Source organism: Festucalex cinctus, chromosome 4 (assembly GCF_051991245.1).
Source record: "Festucalex cinctus isolate MCC-2025b chromosome 4, RoL_Fcin_1.0, whole genome shotgun sequence".
Taxonomy (NCBI): Eukaryota; Metazoa; Chordata; class Actinopteri; order Syngnathiformes; family Syngnathidae; genus Festucalex; species Festucalex cinctus.
Window position 1 is genome coordinate 28763787 of NC_135414.1, and position 22762 is coordinate 28786548.

Consider the following 22762-nt stretch of genomic DNA (forward strand, 5'->3'; position numbering starts at 1 on the left):
TAAATAAAATAAATAAATTAACTGCGTCCTCTAGCAAAGATTACCAGGGAACGTAAAGTTGTTTTTTTCCCCCCCTATCATGTCACCTTAGGTGCTCCGTAAACACTTCCGGGTCATCTTCCATGTGACCAAAAGCGACGAGGATGGAACGTGTAAACAAAGCAGTGGGAAAATACATGCTCCATGTATTTTCCATGTATCCAGGGGGGGGGGGGGGGGGGGGGGGGTAAACAGCTTTGCGTTCCCTCGCAAGTTTTTTTTCTTTCTTTTTTCTACCACGTCACCTTAGGGGCTCCGTAGTTTTCCTATAGTAATATTATGACTTTATTTTCATGAAAAATCAATTATTCATTCTCGTAAGATTACCACACGATTTAAGTCACAAAACATTCAGAGGCTTCCTTGGAATAATAGTTTACTCTATTTTTTCTTCTTACAAGGATTTCCCATGAAATTACTACAAAACATGCCTTGTGAAAATGAAACTGCACAAAAAAAACAAAAACTAGCCACCAGAGGGTGGTAGAACTGCACAAATGGAAATCAAACTAACATTTTGAACAGATGCGTGCTTTTAATATCGTGACATATCGCAATATCACGAAACCGCTGTTATCGTTACATCCCCAATGACCACTTTACTCCCCTAGCTTTATTTGAGTAAAGTGGTGATTTTTATATACAGTAATTTGCGATTGAACGAACATGTGCCTTATTAAGCCCTTTTATTTCTGTAACCCATTGATGTTACTGATGATAATACGAGCACGCACATGCCGAGATCTAACAAGTCCTCTGAGACTCAACAGCGGCGGCCATGTTTGCGGCAGGTGAAAATGCGGATTTGACTTGCTAATGCACAACTGGTACAGATTCACATCATTATAGTAGCTGCTTGCGCGCTACATGCGTCAAAGTGGCGCGACCTTGCAAGCGTCCTTGAAGGCATGCTCATTAATATTCATGGGCGGCGTTGACGCTAACGAGACGTCGAGGTGCGAGGGTCGACCGTCGTGTTCACGCCTTCTGTCGCGTGACCTCCTCTGTGACCTTGCGAAGGTCACACGTGATGTGGCATGCACAAAGCCACGAATTACCGTTTATCACAACTTCGTCTTTGTAAAAAAAGGCTTTTTCTTCATGACATATCATATCACAACATTTTATTGAAATTATAGGATATGACAAAAAAATTGTCAAATTGTGACTGACTTATTTTCTGATTGATGTAATATTCCAACATTTTATGACTTAATTCTATTATAAAAAAAAAGAAGCACTTTTTTTTTTTGAACTCATTCTGAATCATATATTCTCATATAACTGTTACTCACATTGCAACTATTAAAAAAACACAAACTTTCCTTTCATTTTGATAAAATACATGTTTTCATTTGCGTGATTTGGGATATTGCGATTGGGGGTTGCAGGGGTCACAAAAGGTCACCAACAGTGAAAAGACAAGTGAGCTTGTGCATTTATTGCTGTTAGAATGCCAGACAATAATAAATAATGTGCATATTTCCTGTGTAAAACCATAAAATAAAACATAATAATAATAGTTGTTAAACATCCAAAAGTAAATGAAACGAAAAGTAAACAAGTCTGTCCTTTGTTGTCAAGTGGTTTCAGTACTCAAAAGTACAGTATTCAAAAGTAGAAAGTACATACAAAAATATATATTCCGAAGTCGTCAACAATGGAAGATGGTGGCGGGTCCTCAGTCTTGGTCCGTTTACGTCGTCTTCTTTTTCTTGACGCCTTTTGGCTCGCTGTACTGGACCTAAAAACACGCCAACATCCACAATATTAGCAACCATCATCAACAAAACCAAACAAACTAAAACTTCAATGACAACTGGCAGCCCCCCCACCCCCCCTCTAGCTCCATCGTGACAAAGATGAAGCTAATTATGTATAGACGAGCAAGGAACGGAATTCTACTTGTTGTCGTTTGTGTCAAACGCAACTCAACGGCCTCGCTTACCTTCTGCACGTCTGACGGGACCCTGCTCAGAAAGTCCAGCACCTCGTTGTTGTCGATGGAGAAAGGGTTGCGCAATCGCTTGGTGAACTTGTTGATGCCTGGATAAAAAAAAAAAGGAAAAAAGAAAAAGTGTCATTAACACTCAGCACTATTTTGGCACCAGGGTTATTATAGTTTTGGAATTTCTCATTTTAGTTTGTTTTGACTTTTTTTTCCAGTTAGTTTTAATGAGTTTTCAGGGTGTTTTTTATTTTTTTATTTTTTTTATTTTTTTAGTTTTTATTAGTTTTAGTTATTTAATAAATGCTTAGTTTTAGTTTAAAAAAATGTGTATTACTTGTGCGCAATATTCCAAAACCATCAGGCGAGCGACGTCATCTGAAGGTGCTTTTCTATTGGCTGCTGCGAGATGATGTCACTTCTGTGTGACACAATTTAAATCATCCTTATTTCGGTTAATATCAAAATAAATCTAATTAAAAATCACGTTTAAAATCATCCCCAAAGGCTCATGTATTAAATTAATTACCAAAGACGAAAACAAAGAACATTTTGCTATAATTATAGTTTTGTAAACACAAAATGTGGTTTCAGTTACTTTTTCGTTTTTTTAAAAAGCATTTTCGTTTTTATTTTATTTTGTTAACGAAATTGTTTTTTGAATTTTAGTTTTATTGGTTAGTTTTAGTTAACTAAAATAACCTTGGTTGGCACACAAACAAAATATCACCACAAAACATCAATTACTGCTTTATTTTCTTTTCGTCGCCAAACGTCATTTCTTCGATGTTTTTATTTGCATGTAATGCGAAACACTTTGGACCATCTTGACTTTGACGCTTGCACTAGCTTTCTCTCTCTTATTATTATTATTATTATTAGTATATTTTTTTTTTAATAAACGTTTCCAAACATACAGTGGAGGAAGGGACTAAGCCTGTCAAAATACATACACCGTATTATTTATTTATTTTTTAAATAAACAGTATGTTGACATTTCAGCACCGCAAAAAAAAAAAAAAAAATGTTGCTGCTGCACTTCTAGAGCGTTAAAAATTTCTTGTAACTGTTTAAAAAAAAAACAAATTCCAAAAGTCATTTTTGCTTACCCCATATCAAGACAATGTATCGCATTGGGATGTAATAGGTGAGCACGGTGGCGGTGACAAAAAGCAGCAAGGCCAGGCTGGACAGGAAGGGCTCCGACCAGTTGAACGTGCTGAACAACAGAAGAAAAAAACACACGCGAATTCTTTGTAAAATATCCCAACTTGAAACGTGAACAAGTGTAAACGTTACTTTTGAATCCTCTCGCCGAAGTTGGCCACCTCATCCAGGAAAGTCTGAAGGCTGATGACGATGTCCTGCACCATGTGGATCTTCTCCATCAGACCTCGACGCTCCGATTCCTGACGGCAGCCACGCAAATAAACGCGCTTCCACATGTTGAGTATTTATTCCTTTGGTGTTTTTTTATTTTATTCATTACCTTCTCGTCATCCTCCTCTTCGTCCCCGACGTCCATACTGCTCTGAGAAGGACCATGACCAGCATTCATGTTAGCGAAGGGATACATTTGTCAAATATGACGTTAATTTTCAGGGAGGGCATATTGTCGCTGTCCTGTGAAAAACTCTTTTTTTTATTTTATTTTTTTACATCTGCATTCAGTTTCATCCTGTAAACATAAAAATGTGAAAAATGAAAAAAAAAAAAGAAAAAAAAAAGTGTTTTTCACAGGACAGCAACAATACATGACTCAACTACAAAAAAAAAAAAAAAATCCTTAACTTGAATAAATAAATACCTCCTTATTAAATGTTTCCTTTAACTCTTGGTTAACTTGAAAAAAAAAAAAAGAAAAAATAAACACTTTGCTTCAGATAATTACCTGCTTAAAATAACAGGTCCTTTGTCTACTTGAATGGGGGAAAAAAAAACAGACACACCGTGGCACCAAGACGCTCACCAGGTCTTGACTGACGTGCCCGGAGGAGATCTGGAAGTAGTTCCATAAGATGAGCAGGACCAGGACGAGGGGCAGCATGTAGAACTCCCAGTGCCACACCATCAACAGGAACACCTGCATGCATGTCACATGACTCGTCAGCCAATGAGAGAGCAGCAACTACTTCCCGTTTGGAGGAAAACCACTTCCTGAAAAATCTGAACTTCAGTGTTTTTCTTAGTCTGCCCACAATAAATGGCCAATTTTGGCCAATGGAGTTCTGCCTAGCAACACATGACCAGAAATATGAATGTGTGTTTTTTTTTTTTTTTTTTTTTTTTGCAGGTGCTTTGTATTTTGGAAAGAAAACTAATGTCTGGCCTCAATTTCTTGCCTCCTTTAAAAATGGCAGACAATCTGTCGACTTGAATAAAGGCCTCACCTCAATAATAAGAAAATCAAATCCTTAAAAAAAAAAAATCAGGTGCTTTGTCCAGCTACAGTAGATGAATGCCTCCAATCAATTAACTTCTAAGTGCTTCATCCAATTGAATCAATAAATCTCCCACCACAATTAAATGCCTCATTTAATTTAATACAGTCTATGCTTTGCCTACTAAATAAACACAAAAAAAAAAAAAAGAAAAAAAAGTGTATGGGTCTTTTCCACGTGGACAAATAAGACAAAAAAGGTCGGTGCGAGTTCTTCTTGAAGAACTAAACAGCACACCTCAAGTAAACACCTTTTAAAGATATTTGAAAACAAATGTCATTTTTAGACAGTGTTTTGGAGCCTGATAATGTAAACTTTTTTGTTTGTTTGTTTGTTTGTTTTGCAAACACCACCATTATTGGTTCATAATGTGAATGTTGCCGTGTAAAAAGGGACAACGGCAGCTATGAGGCCCTTCGAAGGCCAGACCACCGTGAGAGCCTTCACTTGTGTTGAAGGCCAAATCACGCTTTGCTGTAAAAGTATCCCGGCTCATAAAGATTGTCATCACTGACTTGTGTTTCATGTGCAGAGCGGGAAACACAATCCAAAAAAAATAAAAAAATAAAAAAATAAAGGAGATCTCCCAACTTAATGCTGGAGGAAAGCGCGGCATGCCAGGGCGGTAATCCCGGGGACCCGGGCCAAAGCAGGGATTTAGGAAGGAAGGAAGGAAATAAAGGGTGAGGCGTTTAAGTGTGAGAAGATGACAGCAGATGGCCGTGCGGTATCTGTGTGTTATCATCTCTCTTGACGAGACCTCCGCCAAGGACCGCCCACGTCCATTCGGCCTTCAAAATAGAGAAAATGAATGCCGCGTTATCGAGTCATCGTTGTGTGAAGACTTTCCAGGATCTCGGAACATTCCGGATCCTCAGCGAGGTGCAACGTTTCTGATCCAGATTGTGGAAAGTTTCCAGAAATTTGGGACAATTTACACAGGAGGTTACGAGAATGCAAATGCTGATGCAGGTACGAAGTAGTGGGACTAAATTCTTCCCCTTAGTTCAATACCTGCATTAATTAACACAACTGCAAGTGCCTCGACCATTTGAATGAATAAATGCCTCACCTCGTCGTATTAAAAAAAAAAAAAAGAAAAAAAAAGAAAGAAAAAAAGACAGGTCTTTTCCTTTTAAATAAATCGACACAGCATCTCAGTTAAATTCATCATTCTTGGGCTTTTTAACCTTGAGTTACCTGGTGGTTGTTTTTTTTTCTTAACCTGGCATCAGTTCAAAATAAACTGATTTCCAGGAATAGAAACAATAATCTCATTTTTAAAAAATGCTTTTTTCCCCACTTAAACAAAAAATAAAAATAAATCCAAATAAATCCCTCATTTAGCCCATGTAACTAGGCTAAATATTAGAAAAAAAAAATCAGATGCTTTGTCCACTTGAATAAAAACCTCATCTCATTTAAATACCATTCTTTCATTTTTATCCATAAATACCTTAAGGAACTCTCCACTTAAAAAAATAAATAATCCCAGGAGTTTGGTCCACTTTAATAAACACCTCCCATCAAGCAAAGCTAATGCACTGTGTACTCTCAGTACTGTTGTTTCTCCCACAACGGGCAAAAAAATTGCGTCGTGTACCAAACCAAACTTCTTTGCAACGTGAACGTCACAAACTGACCACAAACGCCAGCAGGCTCCTCTGGACGCTCTCCCACTGGAAGCAGCTCTTCACGTACTGCAGTGTGGACGTGATGGCCCGGTACAACGCCTGCACTCGCTGCACGTTCCTGGCCAGAGCCTGGCAAACAAATTGGAAACAAGATTAACCCGGCGGCGCAGAGGTGAAGTGGCGCAGGTTCCAATCTCAACTCGCGGCTTTCGTTTCTCCGGGTAATCGATGGAATGAAAAAAATAGGATAAACGATGATTAATCATCTCTCATGTTTACAAAAACACATTACACTAAAAGAAAACGAAATTCCCTTTGTTTACAATCACATGTGTTATTTGTATTCATGTATTCACTGCCAGCCCAGTTAAAACAGATTTGACGTCTATAGCCGTCAATGGCAGTGAATGAGTTCACAACCTTTGGGTCATGCCACCCTAAACGAACTAGCTTTCTATGTTTACAAAAACATCAACTTCAAAGACAGTAAATTAGCATCAAGCCGGTTGTCCGCAGAGCGCAGCGGAGAGTGCGGGGCCGTGTTTTGGCATCCGGGATCCGCCGCGGTCGGGCGGGGAGGGTTCCGCGTCAGAAATCTGACCTGATTTTGTCCAACATGAAAACAAGCAGTAGGAGCCACACCGGACGTCACAGCCACTGGAAGCCAATTTGGGCGTTAGCGGGCGACGTATTGTGTGGCAACAATGAGCCTTTTGTGGGGAGTAGAGACAGTCAGGCACCCGGTCTGGCAACATGTCGCATACACGTTATATCAAACTAATGTGGCAGAACACGGCACGGTTGGCGGCCATTAACGCTCAATTCAAAGCAGCGGGCCCCTTTTGCTTTTACCACTTTACATGAGTGGGGGGGGGAACACTTGGACTGGATCCACTCATCTGCAATAATCCAGTGGTGGGTGGTGAGTTTCAGACTTTCGGACTTAACCCAAAATATACCATAACACACCGCCCCACCCCCAAATTGGACATATAACAGCTTAGGTTACCTATTAGGGGTGCATTATTTATTGAGGGATGGCTTTTATTTGTAGACATTTTTGTCTTTACTGCAGAGTGTACCTGGCAACGTTATTTACTGAAGAGATGCCTTTATTTACAAATGCATAATATAATAAAATATACCATAAAAGCCAAAATTGCACATCTAACAGCCTATTTAGGGGTGCATTATTTATTGGGGAATGCCTTTATTTGTACAAAATATTGTCTTCACTGCAGTGTACCTGGCAAAGTTATTTACTGAAGAGATGCCTTTATTTACAAATGCATAAAATAATTAAAAATATACCATAAAACCCCAAATAGCACACACCTAACAGCCTATTAAGGGGTGCATTATTTATTGGGGGAAGGCCTTTATTTGTACAAATTATTGTCTTCACTACAGAGTGTACCTGGTAACTTTATTTACTGAAGGGAGGCCTTTATTTACAAATGCAGTTTTATTTATTTTAATCAACAAAAACAGTGGTGGGAGATATTTATTGACTTCAAGTCATTTATTGGAGGTGTGGCGTTTAGGAACTGGCTTTGAAATAAATTTGTCAAAAACAGACTCAAACCTTTTTGGAAAATTTGGGATTATCTTCCATGAATGTTCTCTCCCGAGGCTGGAATGTTCTTATGCTGGCTCGGATCTGCATCACAAACAAATCCTGTCAGGGGAGGTTGGAGGTTTGACGAGTCGTGACGTTCCGGACGTGCACTCACAGGATTGTAAATGAGCTCCAGTTCCAGCGTGATGTTTCCTTTGGTGAGGCCGCCCAGGTCCTCCTTCTTCAGGGGCATGCTGATCTGCTGCCTGCTGCGGATCTGCGTCCAGCGCAAACACACAAAAGAGGGTCAGCGGGGGGGCGCGGGACCGACCGGACCGTGAACCGGACCGCCAGTCGAGTCGGATCACGTCTCGGCGTGACACGGAATGCCGATGCGACGCCGCGGGGAAGGCGTGACGAAAGGGACGGAGGCGGCGGCTTTGTACCGAGAGCAGAGGAATGGCCACTTTCCCCAGGAAGTCTGGAGCTTTGTCTCCGTCCTCGTCGAAGACGGTCACCAGCAGAACCTCGTGGACGTCATGCACAGGACTTTGGACACACAACAAACATTCCTTGTTGTAGACATTGTTGTTGCATCAAATTTCCTTTTCTGTACAATATTGTGTGCTTAAATTCCCAAGTATGGAAATTATTCAACAAATACTCCGTGCACACTAGCAGTTAAATTCCTTTATTGGACACAATTTGTCAAAATTACTTGATAAACAAATATAACATCAGTTTGTGATTTTTTTTTTTTAACGTTCAAAATTCTTGTATACATTTATTCTCCAAATTTGTTCAGCACATTATTTAGTATCTAAATTCTTTTTTTTTAAACCAATATATAGCATCTAATTTCATTGTTGTGTGTTTATTTAATGTTTCAATTCTTTGTTGGGTAGATTCCAAGTGATTTAAATGAATGATTTATAGTTCTAAAAGTAATTTCTGGACATATTAAAATATTATGGGGAAGAAGGTGAGTGACATTACTTACTATAATAGAATAGAAAAAAAAAAGGAGCCAAATGTAACAAGTGAAAGAATACTGACAAGGTGAAGACTTTGTTCCACTCAGGCTGGAGGCTCTTGTAGACGGTGTGCGTCTGCAGCCTGTCGTTGCAGAGCTCCAAGACGCAGAAGGGGTCGCTCTTGCCTACGCAAAGAAAATGCTCAGAATGAGTTCCCACAATGCAAAGCGTTTTCCCCACTTACAAACAACTGCCCGAGGTTACCGTTCAGATCAGCGGACAGCAGGTCACACGCCTTGATGACTTTGACTTGGAGAAAGCCGACGTCGCTGAGGTTCTTCAGGGACTTTTGAAGGCTCTGAAAATCACAACAAGCATGATGGTAATGCACGCTAATGTGACATTAGCAACATAACGGCCATTATTAGTATTATTTATGTTAGTCAAGACAAACCTCTCAGTTATTTTTTTTTTTTAATTTATTTTCAAAAAAAACAAAAAACAAAAACATTTTTAGGACATTTTTGCCAATAAATATGGGGGATATTTACCCATTTTCAACAGCAGTTAATAAATATAAATATAAATATAATATAATATAATATAATATAATATAATATAATATAATATAAATTAATGTTGTCATTATAAGGAAATGCTTAGTCATTTTTGCTAACAATAATAATAATAACAATAATAATAATAATTATTATTATTATTATTATTATTATTATTTGGGCAAAAGACAGCTTTGGGAAATGTTGCTATTCTTATAACATTATTACTTATTGATGCAGATGTAGGTTTTAATACAGTTACGTTTGAATTGGTTTGGGATAACTTTGGCATTGACATGATTTTTTATTTTTTTTTTAACGAATTTTAAAGGGATTTTTGGAAAAAAATTGCATTATTTTAAATTACAATTTTAAAAAAATCTCTTACAATAAAACAAAAAAAAACTTTTGGGTGAATTTAAGATATTTTTAACGTTTAAAATATTTGCTAATATAGGGATCTTATTTTTATCATTTCTATGACATCATTACTATTGAGCACATAACGGACAATAGCAATGGGAATTTCCAGCTAATGAAAACATCTGGGTATGTCACCCAGTGCACATTTACAGACAAATACTGCCATCTAGTGGACAAACAGAGTAGTTGTAGCGATATACTGACATAGTTGTCCAGCTGGTTTTGTTGCTCAGCTGGCTCGTCGAGGGGCGCCGCCGAAAGGTCCGAAATGGAGACCCCGCTACAGGTGCTGACGGTGACCAAGAAGACCAGACGTCCTCGGCCCGAGTCCAACGCTTGCGTGTAGTGTTGCCTCTCATCTAGGGTGACGCCGGAAAGATCCACCTCACACCTGCGTGAGGAATCAAATCAAATGGAATCCAAGCAGGACCGAGAAGAAGGCAACGTAAAGAGACTCACGCTCCCAAACACTCTTCGGCTCGTCGGCCCTCTTTGGACCAGAGCTCCGCCTCCAGGATGCTGGTGCTGTCCAGGAAGTGGTTCAAGGTGAACCTCTCTCTCCATTGAGGCTTGGAAACCTTGCCGACATTCTACAAGAATACAAACAAACTAAGCATTAGCTATACTTGTTGCATTAATTTAGCATTTTTTTCCATTAACCTTGCTCTTGAATCGTTGCTCGCCCAGCCGGAAGCGGACAAAGAGCTGGCCGGTGGGCGAGTCCACGGGAACATCCTGACCCTCCACCAGCGTCACCTTGACCACCGAACTCCACAGCTGACTCTTCCTCAGCGCCTCGGACAGCCGCGAGTTCTGCTGGAAAGAACCCAAATGTGGGAGATGGAGTGCTAGCCAAATGTAGCTAGCCGGCTAACCTTAAAAAAGGTGCTCCTGGGAGAGGTGGGATTACGTAACAGGGGTGTAAGTTTGAAGTGGGTGGCAAGTCTTCAAAATTCTGATTTGCAAAATGTGAAGGCATGACTTGGTACAGTAAGTCATGTAGTCCACGTCTAAATCACATCGTGAACACCAAGTCAAAAGTCACGTTGGGTACTTTAAACCGTCAATTTTTAACCAAGTCCTAAAATTGGCAACCTAAATCTGACTGGGGTCAAATGCATGCGACTTGAAGACCCCCCACTTCTGCCTCGTGGATCTCGGTGCACCGTGCATGCGGGTGTAGCTAATGTGCTAGCGCACACGTTAGGTGAAGCAGGCAGTGTTGCATTGTGGTGACGTGCATCTTGCAGACATGCATGCGTGGTTAACAACCTTCGACAAGCATGCATGCCGTCAAATGCCAGTAAACAGGGCTGGTGTAACTAAAAAAAGAAAGAAAAAAAAGAAAAAAGAAAAAACTAAACAACCACTGCATTGCTAGGTATCACTTTCCTGTTTAAAAAAAAATAAAAAAATAAAATAAAAAAATGAATAAATAAAAAAAAATAAAAAAAATCAGACTCTACCAAACTTTTCACTTACTAAATGGATGTTTCTCTGAATTTTATTCCAGGAAAGCCTAGAAACAAGAATTAAATCAGAGACATTCTCCCAAACTATTCATTAAAAATAAATATTTATAAGTTAAATTAAGTTTTTATGAATGCACAAGATTAAGACTTTTTAAATGAACATTAAAGACAATTTAGTATTCAATAAACCTAACATGTTTGTGGAAATTGTGTATGAAAGACAATTGAGTTTGTTATTAACCTAATGTACATTGCGGACATGTGTTCATAAACATTTAAAACAATTCAAGTGTTTTGCAAACATCAAGGTCAACGCAATCAATAAACCTAACGTACGTGTTTCTAAAGATCATTTTAACCCAATCTGTTTTTGTAAACATCAAACACAATTTGGTCCAGACAACATAAATCTTAAATCAAATTCAATTTTATCAAAATTAGAAACAGTATATTCCAATTTCAACTTGACTAAAATTAAGTGATGTTTTGTACACAAAAAATAAAAAATAAAAAATAAAAACAAAAAAAACAAAACAAAAAACAAAAAAACCCCAACATTGAGCATGGCGTATGGACAACAAAACAGCTGACACGAAAACATCTTCGATTGCGATACTTTAAGCAGAAATGACGATGAATACATATGACAAAACGTACTGTTAGTGTGGACGAGCCTTACCCGACTACTGCGGATTTGTGGCCAGCGCTGCGGGTCGGAGCATGCGTGTTAGGTGCAGAAGACAAAATGCACAGTCAGGTTAGTTGACAGTGGCTAGCACAATGCACGTACTGCATTAACTACTTAACACACAAAACAAATGAAAGGCAAAGTCAGACTTTCAGGCTAATTTGTATCAAACGTATACCAAAAAGAAAACACCATCATTAATGTTGTCATAAAAGTTTTCCCAAATGTACCCTCAAATCTCTTGAAAACGGCAAATAATAGTGGTCAGCAGACCTCCGAAAGCTAATGCTAAAAACAATGCTAACCACGAACGCGAACGTCTGACTGAGCCTTTTCACACACGTTTCAAGACAATGCACAACAAAAAGCAGCCGCTGGCTAGAAGCAATGCAATAAAGGCGTGCGAAAGCGCCCCCTACTGGTCCGCGCCGGCTGTCTCCATCTCTGCGCTTGAGGCTCATGTCCAGCAGAATCTCGCCCATGTCGTCCTCGAGGCTATTGGGGTCGTCCAGACGCAGACACAGCTCGTTCACCCTCCACAAACGAGACGGAAAATGAAAAGAACTCAAGATGACATTTCAGTGAACAAAAACAATTTAAAGTCTTGTAAAAGAAGGTATATTTTTTTTTTTACAAACATCGAAGAGTGATTGACAGGACTCACTTGTCCAGGTCCAGGTCGCTGAGGTGGACGCTGGCCGAGCCCATGAAGTCGTCGGTGGTCAGGTCGCGGTCGTACACCTGCGTTGTGATGGCCACGGTTACCATGGTGACAGATGAAAAAAAGCCAGACCTGTTTGTTTTGGCTCTTTGTCATTGTGACCCACCTTGACGTAGAGCCACTGGCTGAGATTCCGGACGGGGACGGAAAAGTTCTCGCTCCACGTGGGGTTCAGGTTCTTGAGGATCACTTTGCTCTTGTAGATGGTCTTACCCTCCAGTTTGAACTTGACGTACGGGTCGCTGGTGCCTAAAGATAGACCCAAAAAAAAAAAAAAGTGAATGTAAGATTGATCAATTGGAAACAACACCAATGTCTACAAAACTTTGGACAGGGAGGGTGAATGAGGAACAGCCAATTGCATTGAGGCTATGGAGGACCAAAACTGCCAAAATTCAAATGAAATAAATGGCTAAATAAAAAAAAAACCACATGACTAAAAGTGAAATAAAAATGGATATAAAATAAATATAATATCCAGCAAAATAAATAAGCTCTGTGAATTGTTTCCATTCATACGGTAAATTTCCCTGCTTTGGCATCAATGACGTCGTCGTCTTCTTTACTTTTAGTTTAGCCATGGTGGAGGTCTGCCCTCTACTTGTCTAGCAGCATTCTAATTATAGATGATCATTATGGGATGGATTGCGAAAACAACTCTAATGGTGACCTTTGCGCCATACGTTAGCAATATGGAGGGGATTACTTTGTTTATGTTAGCAGATGACTCAATAGGTTCATAAATATACATTAATTCCTTTTTTTGGTAGTTTTGTTTCATAACAGTTTAAAAAACAAAGCCAGGACCAAAAGAGGTGAAAATAAACACAAACAAATTGGTGGGAAAAAAAGGTCTACTTGTTGAGCACAACTTGTGGGAAAAAAAGAAAAAAACAAAAACAAAAAAAAACTAGCCAGATGCTGTTTCTTAATGTCGACTGGAAGTTACCACATGAGCCTTCCAGTAAAGAAAAACGACACCCGTATGTGAATGTTTGGGTTTGATGGGCCACAACTTCCTGTTCTGCTCCCACAGTAAAATTACTGCTAACCCAAGCCACATTTTCATTTCCTAATTAGCATAGCGAATGCGTTTGTTTACATTGACCTCTTTTTCTTCGTCTGTTGCAGATTCATCTTTGGCCAGTCAATCTAACCGTTGTCAAAGGCAACAGCAGAGGCTACAATGCATGCACACATTTTTTTTATTTTTTTTAACACTGTGCATTTCAATGAAGCGCATGTGTTTTTTTTTTTTTGTAAAACAGCAAAGGTCATTTAAAAACATCTCAATCAGGGGGAATTCTCGGCTCACAGGTTTAGGGGTACTAAAACTCCCTACCGATAAACTTTTTGTTCATTTTATCGCAATTTGTGAAAGAGAAGTGTAACACTTCCTGATCATGGGCATCCAATCGGTTAGTTTACCAGGTAGCACCTTAACTGGAATATGAACACAGGAAATTGATCAACTGAAAAGTTTGCTGGCTAGGGAAAAAAAAAAAAAAAAGGTAACTCCTATCTAACAACATAATTGCCATAATTTTGTTAAAATATTACATTTCAATGAAGTAATGTATGTTAACAGTTCTCTAGGTTGTTTAAAAAGGACATACCGGTACATAAAAAAAAAAAAAAAAAAAAAAAAATCTTAAATTTTAGAGGTTTTGGGATTCAATTTAGGCACTCAAAACGTTCATGATCCCAATGAATGTTTTTTTTTGTCTTAAAAAAAAAAAGCCCAAGACAATTTGTCCTCAATGAAAGCAACAAACCTTTTTCTATAAACACAAGACAGGTCCGAGTCTTGAATGAACCATCTTGCCTGTTAATAGCTTTGCTGCAGTAACCCGAGCATCGCAACAACTAAATGGCTAATTAAACAAACGCTCATCTTCCACATCTACAAACTAGACGGCCGCGACAAAGAAAACTTGGACTTTGATCCCTGGTCTCATGTTCGGGTTGTCTGCCCTGGCGGAGAGTAAACATACAGTAGCAGGGCGGGGCACAGACGGGTTACAATACGCCACCTGGAATCCTACCTTCAGGAATATTGCAGCTAACACACTGCTAACCTGCAGCGACATTATCTCACATTCCTGACCGTCAAACATTTGGCAGGCAAGATTATGGCAATGGAACAAATCGATGTCAGGACGATTTATAATTATGATTATTATTACTTCGAGCTTTGCGGTTCGGTCGCTATTTGGTCTTCAAGTATGCCGTCAATTGTTGATTTATTTTTTATTTTTTTGGCTACACTCAGGCCGCCAAAACCTTCAAACCAGTCAAATATATTGAAGCTTTGAAAGGTTTTTCTAGCAGGACGCATCGATTTTGCGGATAAACAAACTAATCTCCAATTCCACATTCGGGTGGCCAGGGAAACTATTTGCTAAAGCGGAGGGGTTCTCTTTAATAATGGAGATTTGCATGAACGCCCTTAACTAAAGCCATTGTTTAGATACAGACTTCTTTGGGCGGTTAGTTTCGATTCACTTCAAACAAGCGCTTTAAGTACACTATTTACATGTTTATTACAAGATTATTAGAAATGCAAGCATATCTTCTGAGTACAATGAACTGAAGTGAAATGTGATAACATAAGAGAGCAGAGTTGTGAAACGAAAGGCAAAGCAATTAAGAATTTATTCTTGCACAGTTAATCTCTGAAACAAAACAAACATAAAATAATAATAATAATAATAATAATAACAATAATAATAAAGTAGTTAATCTGGAAGCCAGCTGAGTCTCACTGACCCATGCACAAAATTGAACAGGAAGTCGGCTATTTTAGCGCAAAGAAGCCATTTTGTTTTTCTTCTTACCGCAGCGGTCCCTGATGACCAAGTTGTGACCCTCCTTCAGGTTGATGGTGAGCAAGAAGGAGCTCGAAGACTCTTTGCTGTCTTCAACGGCGCTGGCAGACTCCATGTCACGCTGGACACACACAGTTTAGTATGAGTAGGTTTCATCACAGCTACCAAATTTTAAATGCACTGGAATTTCCTGAGTAGCAAAAAAAAAAAAAAAAAAAAAAAAAAAAAGGAAGACATTAGGTAAACTGTGAAGCTGCAAGTCTCCATACACAATTCTCTGTCAACAGAGTTTACTGTTTGATAACCAATGACAGCTGCTGGCAAATAGTATAAAAACATTCCTCACCTGGCAACATGTCATCAAAGGTGTGGTAATGAAACGTACCAGGCAGCCCCCTTTTTGAATTGAGCCTTAAACTGAGCAGAAGCTCTGAGCAGCAGCCGTTTCTTTAATGTCCACGGCAGATGCTGGGCGGCGGTGGCGACACGAGATACCTCGTCTACAAAGCTATTTGCTCACCGGCAAGCTTCCATATCGTCGCTCGGACGCCGCACAATGGCGGCATATGTGAAAAGGCTGGAGTCTGATTTGTAAACGCCGGACGGATTACATCGTAGTATGTTATGGGCTATCAACTGACTTGACATTATGCACACCTGTAGAACATTAGTTATAGTACCTATTCCCTGAAAAACGTAGCAACAATAATGAAGATTTTTGGGCTCTTTGAGTAATTTTGCCTAAACATCCTGCTTCTTCTGAAGCTTCATGCTAGCAGAGGAGTAGGCTAGCTTGACCGTGAACAGCTGCTAGACGGAAGATGGAAGACAGGCAAGGCTCCATGGAGAAAGCAGTGTGGTAAACTTCTCAAGATAATGCTGAGAAACATCAGTTGGCAGTTGTGCAAGTTAACAGCTGATTGGCAGCTAATGGCTAGCGAGCTAGCTGCTCAGTGTAAGCTAGCGTAAGTGCCCAACAAAAGCTAAAGATTATATTTAAAATGATGAATCTTTGCGTCACTGAGTCAAGAACATAAGGATCACAGTTTTGAGTGTACAATATAGGGTGAAACTATAGTCAATTTTAAACATTTTTGGGAGGGCTGTATCGATATCTTATGCACCTGTTGGAGCAAACAGTTTGCTGCCTATAAGGGCTTCATTCCAAACCAAGCACTCTTTCACGCAATGTTTCCACAACCATGCCCCCAAACAGAATAGCAAAGCCATCATTGCTTTCAAACAAAAATCTAAATTCAGCACAATTCTACTTGTACACTCGTGCTGAACGCGACCGACAACATGCCTGCGAGTTCGTCCATGTCCGACTTCAGGTGTTGCAGAATTCACAACTAAACGTGCAGCCTCGTGATACACGCAGAAACATACACACACACCTGCGAAGGAATGTTGACCTTGAAAGTTGCCGGTTGGGATATTCACAGCCGCTGTAGTGCAATTTTTACGGTGGAACTCAAACATAACTCTGAAAGCGGCAGAATCGAATTTTAGACTCGGTTGTGTTGTTAAAAGAAGAATCACGTGTTCCGGGACACGTCCTGAGCAAACATGTCATGTGACCCTCTTAACCAGGTGTGGGCAATTCAATTTCCAAAGGACCATGTGAGAAACAAACAGTTGTCAAAAGAAAGTAGAAGAAGAAATTGAAGAAGTAGTCGTCGTGGCAACTAATGTGCGATGTAGCACTCATTTAAGGAAAAAAAAGAAAAAAAAAAAAGGTATATTTCTATCCGTTTCCGTTTTGCAGCAATTCACATTAGAATATAGCTACGTTTCATCATTATTCACTAATCTGTTGAAAACAGTGGGGAAAAAGAGCTTTTTGCAACATGGCCCAGTTTGATCTCGTATACTCTGCTGACACCTGCTGGTCGTTTTTGTAATAACTACCATTGCTTGAAGCATTCTCTTCAGTTCAGAGGCTGCATCAAAAAAGCCTTCTATATGCTCTAGCATAAAAAAAAACAACAACATAAAAACGTATAAATACGTTTTTGGGAGCGTGGTTAATATTTAAAACAGAACGTATTTATACGTTTTTGGGAGCAAATGAGTTAATATAATATCACTATTTAATCAATATAGGCAAAAACAATGTTGAAAGCGTGTCACTCAATTTGTGCCAAACATAATTTTTTTCTAGAATTTGAAATGACACCCACACAAATCTTTTCTCCCAAAACTCACCTGTGAGCTCTCGTCCGCACCGTCCGGGCTGTACACGGTCATCATTTCGGGCAGGGCCAGTTCCTCAGCCTCCATTCCACCGCCGCCACCACCGTCGCTGTTCCGGGCTGACCGTTGTCGCCACCGTGGGGGTCTGTCCTCCAAGTGCTCGCTGTTGAACGACTCCTGCGAGGACGTCCAGTCTGTGCAGTCTGCAGCCACGCTCCGTGTGTGCTCATTCCCTGTTGATACAACACTTCCTCCTCCTCCTCCTCCTCCTCCTAAGCCACCTCGTCGGGCAGGATGGGCCAGTGGTGTGGTGGGGCTACTGTAGAACGGTGCGGGACTCTTGCGGAGGTAGGGGGAGGAAGAAACGGTGCTGTAGACGCTCCGTTGCAAGTCCCGCATGTCGGGCACCGAGGAGCTGAGGCGGTGGTCGACGGCGGACGGTTCCGCATGGGCGGCGGGCCCTTTTTTCCCCACGCCCGGCTTGTCCCGCCGCAGCTTCCGGCGCAAGTGTTGCAGCATGCCGGGATTCTGGACGTGATGATTTTTCTTTTTTTTTTTTAGAGCGTACTCACCGACATCTACGGCACAAAGAGAAACACCAAAAAGACATTAGCAATGTTTCCAGACGCAGTCATAATCGCATCACTGACTTTCAGTTTTTAGGTACTCGCAAGAGCTCATATTTACGTAAAAATCCAATAAAATGCTCAGTCTTATATTAAACATTGTTAATATTTGTTTCTTTTTTAAAAAAACAAAGGACAAGGCAATACAGCATGAATGTTTTTAAAGTTGCAAATGAGCAACGTGTGTAGACTATTGTCTCTCTCACAGACGCTTAAACTCGCCTTTCCGGCCCTTGAACACACCACCAAATCGCCAGCCAACAAACAGAAGGGGGAAAAAAAACAAAACACAACAATGACGAACATTTACAAAACACAACCACGGTAACATGACGCGGGGCACATGAGTGAAGTGCGAACAGGTGGGAAAACTTTCAATTGTATAATTTTGGCATTTTTACTCAATGGCAAACAATTGTGATACAATTAATTTACTGTACAGTATGGTATAACTTAATATGTACATTATTTACACTATATCAACCAACTTATTTAATGAGATGATTTTTTTCCCCAAATAATTCATAAATAAGGTAAAAAAAAGAAAAGAAAAAGTTAATGTGCCTGTAAAATATGTAAAACAATTCTTAAATGGCAAAAAAAAAAAAAAAAAAAAAAAAAAAAAAAAAAATTCTTTCAACAGGTTTTAAATTGTACAATTTATAATTAATTTATGGTAATAAACTGAATTAACCAGTTATTTAAAAAAAATAAATAAATGTCATTTGCATGTATTAGCGAAATGGATTGGTTTATTAATATTTTATTTACATAAATCTTGAACCATTTTAACCAATTATTTAATGAGATTAATAAATAAACACATTTTTGTCAACATTTTAAATACATTTTTTACCTCTTCCATAGATTAAGTTACTTTATTATTTTACTATCCAACAATATTAAATTAGATAAAATTTGCAACCACATTTATCTATTCATTGATGAGGGTTTTATTATTTTATTAGTTTCATTTCAATGTTTACATTACATGAATCAACTTTAACAAAAAAAAAAAGAAAAAGTAAATACATGTTATGGTTATGAATAGAAACTTACCTCATTCATAGATGCAATATATTAAAAAAAAAAGTTAAAATGCGTATTTACAATAATTAATAATGACAAAATACTATCTCATTCTTTCTGATATTGTATTGTACTATTTAAATTAATTTAATGACATTTATTTTGTAACATATTTTAAGAATTGCTTAACTGTATTTTACTGCTATTATTTAATAAAAAATAAATAAATCAGTCAACCAATTCTTCCATAACAAAAGAATTAAAAATGAAAATACATTAATGATTACATTTTAATCTTGCAATATTACAGGACTTTTTATAATGTAAATAAATGCTGATTGGGCCAGGTTCAAGGAGTCAGTGGGCCGCATGTCTGTGAGGTGTACTTTCCCTCCCCCTTGTATGTGAGTCACAAAACGAGCAAAGCGCTTGCATCACAGATCCGCAGCCCGACCCAAATATGGGGATTAGGAGCACAGCAAAACAACAGTTTAAGTCCAAAAAAAAAAAAAAAATCCACTGGGCAGACCAATCCTGAGTGACAAGATTCACTTCATAATGGAATGCTTCCTGAGTCTTTTCAGACATGGCTTCTTGAGACATTTTTGTGGGTCTACTCGTGATAAATAAGGCCACCAAATACCCATTTTCAAGCCCTTGTGTTTTTTTTTTTTATTAGTTTTGTGCTTTGCAGTTAGTTATCAGGAACAATATATCAGCATTTAATCGCCAAAACTCTGTATGATTAGGTTTGTTTTGAAAAGGGCTAATGCTGACAGATTATTTGGTTGGGCGCTAGTTACAATCACTCAGGAAAAAATAAGTCATTATAATAAAACAAAGCAATCCTAGAAATTATTGCCTTCAGTATGTTCACTTCAAAAGGTTTGTTTGCTTTCATGACTCATCACTATCAGCCACTGGGATTTACTTACTAATTGGGTAGGCGGAGAGCCAGCCATCATTAGCGATGGGGCGCGTCACATAGCGTCGGCCTCGTCAAAGACATGATGGCGGAATCAGCCAGAAAGCGCATTTGGGCAACCGTCGGGAGTTTCATGGTCACAACATCAAAAAGCAACAAATTGCTGTCCATGTACCAAAAGGTTCATGGACAGACAAATGTTGTTGTACTAACTCTCCATCGACAACCTTGACAGTGACGGGAAAGGGAAAAAAAACAAAGCTGGATGATAAATGTGATGTTAATTTGCCAGGTTGTTCGTTTTAAAAAATACAATCCACCCACCCCCATTTTATTTTATTTTATTTTTTACATTATGTTGTATTTAGCTCCACTGCTCTAAATATGCAATTTTGGTTAATGTTGTGTTGGTGGAATACGAGTTAAGCGGCAAAATTCATCCGTTTAATATCTATCTCACGGCGCGGCCATTTTGTCACTTGCCGTCGACTGGAGATGACATCAATGTTGCTCAGGTCTCAGGTAACAACCAATCATAGCTCGGCTTCATAAATCAGCTGAGCTGTGATTGGTCAATGCCAGAGCAACATTGATGTCATCTTCAGTCAACAGCAAATGGCAAAATGGCCGCCCCTGAGATGGATAAAAATGGCTGGATTTTGCTTCATAACTCCATCCATCCATCCATTTTCTTAACCGCTTATTCCTCACAAGGGTCGCAGGGGGGGTGCTGGAGCCTATCTCAGCTGGCTTTGGGCTGTAGGCGGGGTATACCCTGGACTGGTTGCCAGCCAATCACAGGCGTCTTATTCCACAAATGTAATATGAATCAGAATGACATGTTTAGACTAGAGAGGTCACATATTAATAACCTATTGTCAATGTCAAGAAACGTTTAAGGTTGACTTCCCCTTTAAGGGGGAAAACGGTTAAAAACAACAACAACAACAACAACTTTTTCTTTCAGACGATATTGCCCAGTCCTACTTGAAGAATTAATAACGTGACTTAAAAGTTTGCCTATACAGTAAACAAAATGTGTTACAATGGCCGCAATTTGACCCCGAAACAGATTAACTGTTAGTTCCTTTGGGGGAAAATAATAATTTTTTTGAAATTAGAATAAAGTGTAAGTGAACCAAGACTACGTTTGACTTTTATATGATTACATCATAGTAGCACACACACACACACACACACACACACACACACACACACACACACACACACACACCCGTGCTCACTCTCTCCTGATGAAGACCATGTGACTTCCTCTTCCTAAGATAAATCAACACAACTCAAGTCATTTGTATTTACATTGTGCTTTCACAACAGCTGCAACTGTAACAAAGCGCTTTGCAGAATCTGACATTAGGACACAAAATGGTACTAACCACAAAACGGCCTCATCGTGCACACGTATGACAAGAAGTGATTTTCAGCAGATTGTATCGCCTCGGCTTCTTTTTCTCCTTCTTGTCAGTGAGTGTGTGAGCTAAACAAGTAGAGGGTCGTGTCAGAACACGACGGGGAGGTTTTTTTTCTTGCCAGGCTAAAGTATGCATCAAGAAATAGGCCGTTGTCATGTTTAGGTAACATGTTGCAACCACCTCATGACTTCAGAAAAATGTAATCAAGTTTCGTCTGAACAAAAGCTGAATTTCTTCTGGGTTTGGGTTCCAAGTAACTGTTAGGGATAGAGATTAGTGTTGGTCAGGGTTACAGTAAGTAGCTACTAACTAGGTACAGGGTTTAAGTTTGTAGACAGGAATTTAGGGTTAGGAATTGGAGATATGAACACAACATCGCAGATGTAACAGCCAATCAAAAACGCACTTGAGGTTTCACATAAAATAAGTGTTTCTAAGTAATAAAGTGTAAGCAAGACACACCATAACCGCCACAAAGCAGTGCCAATAATACACTTAGAATTTCATACTCGTCAGTGGCTAATAAAGCAAAGCCCAGATTCTGTCACCGAATGAGTTAAAGATCATTGTCAACTGTTTCTCGTGGCAATCTGCTTCTTCCTTGACAATTATGCAGGTTTTTTTTTTTTTTTTTTGGTTCAAAACTAAAATATACAGTACGGTATGTGGAATCAGTACTCGTGCTCAACCGCTTGTTGTGCAGCCAGGTGTGAATCACTAACTGTCATTTTCTTGTAGAGTTTCACTTGCGTAATGTGAACGTGAATGGTTTTGTCGAAATGTGCTTTGCGATTGACTGGCGACTTCAAAAGTCATCTTGATTGAACAATCTTAGTTGGCTTTAGAGCGATTTGTACAAGTGCAAATGGGACCCGGAAGCGTTGGTCTCGCTTTTTCAACAACTTTCCACAGCGTCGGACGTCAGTTTGAGTGAAGCTCAGGTAAAGAAGTTCACCTACACTGCCACCCGCCCATTCGGACACCGAAGTACAAACAACAAAAATTGACGTTTATTTACCTTCGCGGCGACGGCAGTGGAAGTTCGTCCCACGAAGTGTGTCCTCTCCCTGCGTGACTATGACACATCGCGGTGAGTGTGTGAGCCTCTAACCTGCTTCCCCTCCCGTTTTTTTTTTTTTTGGCTCCACCATTAGACAAGCAATTGTAGTGGGCAACAAAGTGCTTCCGTTAAATATCAAAATAAAAGCTCAAAGAGGAAGCGAAAACGCCCAAGTGATCTTTTCAAACATTTAATTTCTAATACATATCTGGA

The 22762-nt window shown here is 39.3% G+C and overlaps 1 protein-coding gene across 6 annotated transcripts; it reads right to left on the reverse strand.

Annotated features, from left to right (window-relative positions):
• Positions 1-1453: 1453 nt before the first annotated feature.
• Positions 1454-22649, reverse strand: LOC144018035 (multiple C2 and transmembrane domain-containing protein 2-like). Of its 6 annotated transcripts, none has more exons than XM_077520112.1 (22): positions 22508-22649; positions 17492-18057; positions 15293-15404; positions 12562-12704; positions 12399-12475; positions 12154-12268; positions 11726-11752; positions 10235-10390; positions 10034-10164; positions 9779-9965; positions 8859-8952; positions 8677-8779; positions 8067-8169; positions 7796-7897; positions 7648-7722; positions 6072-6191; positions 3957-4070; positions 3477-3518; positions 3287-3396; positions 3097-3206; positions 1988-2085; positions 1454-1783 (listed from the first exon to the last, which is right to left on the reverse strand). In XM_077520112.1, the coding sequence occupies exons 2-22, from the start codon at positions 17996-17998 to the stop codon at positions 1736-1738; spliced, it is 2574 nt and encodes an 857-aa protein (XP_077376238.1). In that variant the 5' UTR covers positions 17999-18057; positions 22508-22649; the 3' UTR covers positions 1454-1735. The 6 variants fall into 6 exon arrangements, 5 of the variants coding, with proteins under 5 accessions (XP_077376238.1, XP_077376237.1, XP_077376241.1 ...); XM_077520111.1 differs by having other exon boundaries at positions 3477-3513; positions 3937-4070; XM_077520115.1 differs by lacking the exon at positions 11726-11752 and having other exon boundaries at positions 10235-10387.
• Between the last annotated feature and the right edge of the window lie 113 nt (positions 22650-22762).